The following is a 6,817-nucleotide window of genomic DNA, read 5'->3' on the forward strand; positions in this document are numbered from 1 at the left end:
AACTCTAAACCGCGTTTGGACATTTTAAAAGAGTGCTTAACAATTGGACTCGCCATCAAAGTGCTTGGGAAATTTACACTAATAACCATAAAAATTTTGACTTTTTCCTTCTTAACCCCCCAAACAAACTTCTATCAACATTAGCCATAAAAAAACCTTTGAGACCAAAATACCCCTCTCTCTCATCTCTCCCCCAACAATCTTTCTTTCTCCCATCTCTCCCAAACCGAAGAACCAAGCTTTGCAAACAATCTCAGTTGGTTTATTCTAGTTACACTCCATTTTTTTTTACTCAACAACCTTCTCCAGTATCTCCTGGTCCCAATCCTCCATTGTTTCTCCATCACGCTTATCACTGTAAATATCTATCTTTGCACCCTTTCTCTGAATATTCAAATCATGCAAGAACTTGCATTTGAAACCCTTCTGACTTATTGCTCCGGAGTTCTTTCCCCACAAGGTTAAGGTACTTGTTATACAAATTTAATGCAAGCTAGTTTGGCACTTTGGCATTCACAAATGGCCAAATAATATAAGTTGAATTGTATTATAGGGCATGATTGGACTAATGGAAGAATGTACCATGTCAATGATTAGTAAATGGGAGAGCCTGTTAACAGAAAGCAAAGGAGGAGTTCTGGACTTGTTAATTGATCAAGATTTGAGAAGCCTTTCGGCAGATATCATCTCTAGAGCTTGTTTTGGTAGCTCTTATGCCCAAGGAAAAAGTATTTTTGTAAAGTTGAGGGCCATGCAAGAGGTCATGTCCAAACCCAGTTTACTTTTCGGACTTCCCAACATCAGGTAAACATTTATAGTAGTTTTTCTAACTGACTTTTGCTCTTTTTAAAATGCGAATTTAAAAGGAATTTATAATCTGCTTGTGCAGATGGCTTCCTACAAAAAGTAACAGAGAAATACGGAGGTTGAAGAAAGAGGTGGAGGATTTGATACTCAAAGTGGTCAAAGATCGTCAAGAAGAGAGTCTGAAGGATGGCAAAAATTCCAAGGACTTACTACAAATGATACTTGAAAGTGCTGATGCCGATAATGAATTGCACCAGCATATACGGACAATAACTAGAGGTGCTGAGATTTTGTCCATGGTATCCAGTCAGCTCAAGGATAAGCAGCAGGAGCATGAAAAGTTTCTGCAGTTTCTAGCTTTGTCCAAGCGGCATTAAGCGGATTTATGGTGTCCAAAATTGCCTGTCGCACTAAGCTTCGTGCGACAGGCAACCTGTCGCACCAAGCTTCGTGCGACAGGCGCCTGTCGCTCTAAGTTTTGGTGCGACATGCAATCTGTCGCACCAAGCTTCGTGCGACAGGCAGTCTGTCGTCAGATTCACTCACGACTCGCAGTTCCGAAACTCTCGATCAAGTTCAGAAGGGTAATTTGGAGAGAAAAGCGTGTATTTGGCTAATGTTGATAGAAAAAAATTGAGAGGATTAATTGTGAAAATAACAAAAATTTTATGATTATTTTTGTAAATTTCCCAAAGTGCTTAGTGAAAGTATCTTAATCCATGCGGAGTGACAGTTGGGTTAAGTAAAGTAACAAAGTCTAATGGGAAATTTAAAAGAGTCTCCTTTAACAACGCGAAGACTCCGACGTTTTCGCCATGTGAGGCTTGTCTTGGTCACTGAGCTTCTTCCTATTGAAAGATTCTCTCTCTTCTCTTCAACTGCAAATGTATATCAGCTACATATATATAAATATGCATCCCCTGGAAGTTTCTTCTTCAATTCTCACTCTCAACTCTCTCTCTCTCTCTTCTCTTTTTGTCAGTAAGTCACTTCATCAAGATCCTCCTGCTCTTTGTATTTTCTTTACATGTCTTAAGCTTAATCATTTTCTTTATTCAATTCACGACAACCCACCTGCATATTTTCACCTGTCAACTTGAGATAATTTCTTTTTCCATTTTTCCTTTTTTAAAAAAATTAAATTAAATTTTTGTCTATATTATTTTCTTTGGCGCAACTGTATCATGGCCTATTGGTCTCATTTATGCATGCCCATATATTTCTTTTAATCTTCTTTCTGGCTTTCTTTGACATTTATATTTGATGAAGAGTAAATGAGATGATCAATGATTTGACTTTTGAGTAGGATGCTATGCTTGATAGGAGTCCCCAGAAGAAGAAATGGGGTGCACTTCTTCAGTATACGCATTGGGGAGAAAGAAAAAGGTGACCATACCAGAAGTTGTTGTGTATGTTCCCGCTATTAGAATCCCGTTACAATCTGATCTTCCAAGGGCACTTAAAGGTGTAATTCCGAAGGAGCTTGTTGATAGGTTGACTTGTTTGAGGAATCAGATTGTGTTGGTGGCTGAGGATACTGGTATGCTTTCACTATTCTGTAGTTTCTTTTATTGTTTTGTTTGGTTGCTGAGAAAATGCCGGGGAACCATTTGCTTTTGTAATTCTGAATTATCTTGGAATTTATGTTGTTTGGGGCCCAAGTAATAAGGCGGTCTATTTTGGTTTGTGATGGAAAACAAGTTTGAAGAATCAGGATAAAATCTGGGATCATTTTATTTTCAGATTTCAGGGCAATCAAGTGGATTATTTCTGATGTTCTGTTCCCTTGTTTACCCCCCCAAAAAAAAATGATATCCAAAATGCAAATTAAACAGGCCAATATGAAAAAAAAAAATGTTACATTGTTCAGAAATCAAATTCAATGGTTTTCAATTTTAGTCTATAATTTTTCTATTAATTAGAAATTTTGATTCTTGCAGATGGATCTGCTATTACTGAACTACGGCGGGCACTAGAGGAGTATTTGACTCTCTTAATTGGGCTCACCAAGAAAGGTATTCACGAACTAGTGTCTTCTTACTCTATATAACTTTATCTATCTTTCTGTAGTAAATGATCTGCGTATAATTCCAGAAAATGGCCTTGAGGATTTGGTAGAGTTCAAGTGGAAAAATCTAGGCGATTATGGGAAACAAGTAAGATATAGTACATAAGCCTTTTTTCAGGTTTTCTGTGTTATTTTTCCGTATATTAGCAGTCTAATCGTTTATCCTAAACTATTCGCAGGAAGCTTTTGTGGCAAACTCCTGGTTTGAATTACTTTCTGTTGTTCACATGATGGCTATGCTGACACTATCAGACGCCAACTCCTTGATGATCCCCAAGGACTTCTCTGGCTTGGCTGTGCGGGTTCTATCTTCAGGTTTATAATTTTATCCACAAAACTTTTTATGCCTCTCCTTGAATTATAACATTGATAGACATCTTAACTGATGAATCGTCATTTCTAATCTTTGTAATCAGATTGTAAGCGAGAAGCTGTTGATTTACTGCTGAAGGCATCGGGGTACTTGGAATTTTGTATCAAGAATATAATAGTTCACATACCGCCCGATATCAAGTATGTCGACAAAGATAAAGCCGAAGTTCTTATAAAACCTTGGAATCAAAATTCATCATTAAAATCATATGTGATTTCAGGATTATGTTGCCAAAAGATTTGCAAGATGGTGTATTGGAAGCTATTTCCATTCAAGCATTAGGCCAGGTATCCATCTTTTGTGTCTCTGGAATAAGTTGAAATCTCAATTTTATTACAAACACACATCATGGATGTTATTGAATGAATGATATTCTAACATATGATAGAATAGTACTGCAAATTCTACAATGTCACTTGTATCTAGAATTACGTATCATGTTAGTGGTACATATTTTTTCACCTACATAGCATTAGGTTCTGTGTCTAGAAACCAATACAAAAATGCAGTTGCAAAATCAGGGTTCAATGTTCGTAGAATCAACATAGAACCTACCTACTACATTACCAAAATCTCAAATGGATAAAAACAATCACACAGATCAATCCATATAACCGGTCATTCTTATGCTTTACTGTTGGATACATGCATTTGTGGTGCACAACTAGAGGTCAGTGAGACTTTATGGCGTTTAGCATCTGGATTTTATGAAAATCTATGAAAATTAATCTTCATGAAAATTTCAGGGAACTGAAATTCAGCTTGGCTTAGCGGTTGATTGCCAAAAAGCCACTTTATCAGTCAAGAGGAGATTGGCATGTGAGCTATTGATCTATTACAGTCAGGTGTGCTCTAATTATTTTTTTTTGGATACAAATTACGGAATTTGATGGCTAAGGTGATGCAGTCCATAAACTTGAATTGCCTTTCTTTAAAACCTGTAAAATGAAGCCTGGAAAACTGCTTTTTGTTTCTCACCATCAGCATGGTTCTTCTGTGATCAGGCTTATCAGTGCTTGTCTGGATGTGACATAAATCATGGCCATGGAAAGAAGCATCTCTGGTTCATCAAGTGGAAATTTCTTGAAGCAAAGGTTTTTTGGTGCTATTTTTCCTTTTATTATCACATTCTCTTGCTGCAATCAGTTAATTTTATGTGTCACATTCTAACTACTCTGGAAGCTGTCATCAGGCTGCAGCTTACTATTACCATGGTCTTATCCTAGACAAGGGTAATGAACCATCTTGTCATGTTAGTGCTGTTTGTTGTTTCCTTGCTGCTGAAGAGATTCTAGCAGAGAGCAAAAAGGCCTGCTTAACCTTTAGTCTAGCGCCTCCTACAACTAGGTTGGTTCCTATTTTGGTTATATCTGATGCATAAAAAGTTTTGGACAATGTTGTCTTATTATTCTTGAAGTTTCTGTGTCCTCAACATTGGCTCAATTGTTTATTAATCTTTCACCCTTGGAAGATCTCCTCCACTCTGGGGTGCTATGAAGCATTTACATCAGAAAATTCCTGAAGTTGCATCAAGGAAGTCTCAGATGTATGGTTACCTCTTAGAAGAAGAGAAGTAAGGGATCTTTTGTTTGTTTGTTTGTTCCCCCCCCCCCCCCCCCCCCCTCTCTCTCTCTCAGCAATTTAGTTGATAATAGTCCTTCTACTGAATAAAATCTAGCCCATAAACTGAGAATGCAGCTTTTTATGTAATTTTGCTTCATTGCTGTCGATGTAGGGCTCTTCAAGCTTTGCCAGAACTACCAAATTTCCAACTGTCACTAAGACCAGACAACTATGAGTTGCCTGAGATAGATCAAGCTTGGAATACAGAAAAGTGGGAAATCGAGAGCCAGACACTGAAAGAGCACCTAAAAGATTGTGAAAACAACACTAGATCTGATACTGAAAGCGAATGACATACATGTAAAACTTTTCTTTTTCGTATCTGTAGTTGAATTGGCATACACACTTTGTTGTTCAAGCTAATATATCAATACCGGTTATAGCAATAAGCCACTATGTTGAATTTCTGGATCTTGCTTACCCCTAAGCCTTTGTTAATGTTAAAAAAGTTTATTTCATATATATTATTGCTATTTGGCATTGTCAATAATAAGAACCCAAGATATCTAATGCAATTCGTATTTATGACTCTTACTGCATTTATGTACCACTACTGCTACACAATTCTGCCATAAATCCCTTGAATTCTATGGACCCACCCAGCTTATTTCTTGTCAGAAATTTCTGCACAATATTTAATGGTTTATTATCACTATTTATGTGTTTCTTGGTCCTAGTAATGTGCATTGATAATTGAACGTTCAAGGTTATCAACTGGCAATATCATTCTACTCGCAGCACTTTTCAAATTGCATCACCTAACTGCCTTAATTGGAAAAGGCTTTAAGGCTCAACACTGACTCTTAAAAGCTTAAGAACTGGTATTAGCTGCAAATTTGCATGAAAAACTTCTAACTGAAACTCAGCAAATTAAAATAGACCAAATAAAACTGCACCATTGTGCTTCTACAGTCTACATCTACATTATGTAATCTATCTTAGTTTCCTTGCTCTTTTCTGATAACTCTCTCATTCGGTGGCTCGAGACAAAAGCTTGTGGGCAGACAAAATTGTGAGCCCCATGTAGCAGAGGAAAGCCAAGTAAGATAACACAAGAGAAATCGTCGATCTATTACAAAATTTGGGGGCAAAGCCACAAACAGGCCCCCACCCCATCTTCAATTCTCCATACTTGCCTACATAACCAATTGCAGACGCCGCCGCGCATCCTGATATCAGCAACACCATTGTCACCTGTGATTCAATTTGCCGTTAATTTATTATGATTGTGTAGAAATTTTCTTTTAATAATAAGAAGTTACAAGTAAAAAGAAAACAATTTACTTACCATGTCATGCAAAAATAGGAGAAAATATTTCATGTGGGATGCTGAGCGGCTAATAAGGCAAACAAAAATCAGAGAAAGCACTGATAAAATACATGTGACAATGTTGGCACCGAACAAGAACCTGTGGCACAGTTAAATCAGAAAAAAAAAATTTTAAATAACGAAGATAATAATGATTTAGCCCTATAAAAGCATAATTTTTATTAATTGTTACCTCCATGCGGATGAGGAGCTGTAAGTAACCTTCATCTGGACCAAAAAGACAAGGACAGTTTGAGTACCGGTGATCATAAGAGAGACTGCAGCCAATGAGAAAGCAGTGGCTAAAATTCTGAGCGTAATTTGAGCCACGAAGAATCTTTTGTTGGACCAGGGCCAACTTGAAGAAGAATATTTAGCAGCTGCTGTTTCGACTGCCATTAGAGAGACCCTCCTGACCGTTCCAATAATAAAGAAAACTAAAACAACCGCAAGAGCTGAAACTGGGGGCAAAAGGGACGGGGTGGCCAATCGCCAGAATCTTGATAAATAATAGCTAAGGGTTTATGGGCACCTAGCAAACTCCATCAGACGAGAAAATCTGATTTGATTGAGAATCGGATATCTTTCACACCCGGATAAGGAAAAGCAATAATGGCAAAACACAATTTACTCTTTC

General features: G+C 37.4%; 3 protein-coding genes across 3 annotated transcripts; 2 read left to right on the plus strand and 1 right to left on the minus strand.

The window, feature by feature from the left end:
- The first annotated feature begins 434 nt into the window (after positions 1-434).
- On the plus strand, positions 435-1,184 carry LOC107175621 (cytochrome P450 714C2-like). Its single transcript, XM_015527224.2, has 3 exons — positions 435-466; positions 554-804; positions 890-1,184. Exons 2-3 carry the CDS (start codon positions 557-559, stop codon positions 1,182-1,184), a joined length of 543 nt encoding a protein of 180 aa, XP_015382710.2. The 5' UTR covers positions 435-466; positions 554-556.
- Positions 1,185-1,593: 409 nt separating this feature from the next.
- On the plus strand, positions 1,594-5,333 carry LOC102614685 (uncharacterized). Its single transcript, XM_052435573.1, has 12 exons — positions 1,594-1,788; positions 2,114-2,347; positions 2,748-2,822; positions 2,902-2,963; positions 3,055-3,190; positions 3,292-3,388; positions 3,469-3,535; positions 3,995-4,093; positions 4,253-4,342; positions 4,441-4,595; positions 4,720-4,821; positions 4,984-5,333. The coding sequence occupies exons 2-12, from the start codon at positions 2,149-2,151 to the stop codon at positions 5,162-5,164; spliced, it is 1,263 nt and encodes a 420-aa protein (XP_052291533.1). The 5' UTR covers positions 1,594-1,788; positions 2,114-2,148; the 3' UTR covers positions 5,165-5,333.
- A 342-nt stretch (positions 5,334-5,675) lies between these two features.
- LOC102614398 (CASP-like protein 1F2) lies at positions 5,676-6,817 on the minus strand. The gene is made up of 3 exons (XM_006468799.4): positions 6,374-6,817; positions 6,160-6,280; positions 5,676-6,065 (listed from the first exon to the last, which is right to left on the minus strand). The coding sequence occupies exons 1-3, from the start codon at positions 6,577-6,579 to the stop codon at positions 5,841-5,843; spliced, it is 552 nt and encodes a 183-aa protein (XP_006468862.1). The 5' UTR covers positions 6,580-6,817; the 3' UTR covers positions 5,676-5,840.

This window comes from Citrus sinensis, chromosome 2 (genome assembly GCF_022201045.2).
Source record: "Citrus sinensis cultivar Valencia sweet orange chromosome 2, DVS_A1.0, whole genome shotgun sequence".
In the NCBI taxonomy this organism is placed as follows: Eukaryota; Viridiplantae; Streptophyta; class Magnoliopsida; order Sapindales; family Rutaceae; genus Citrus; species Citrus sinensis.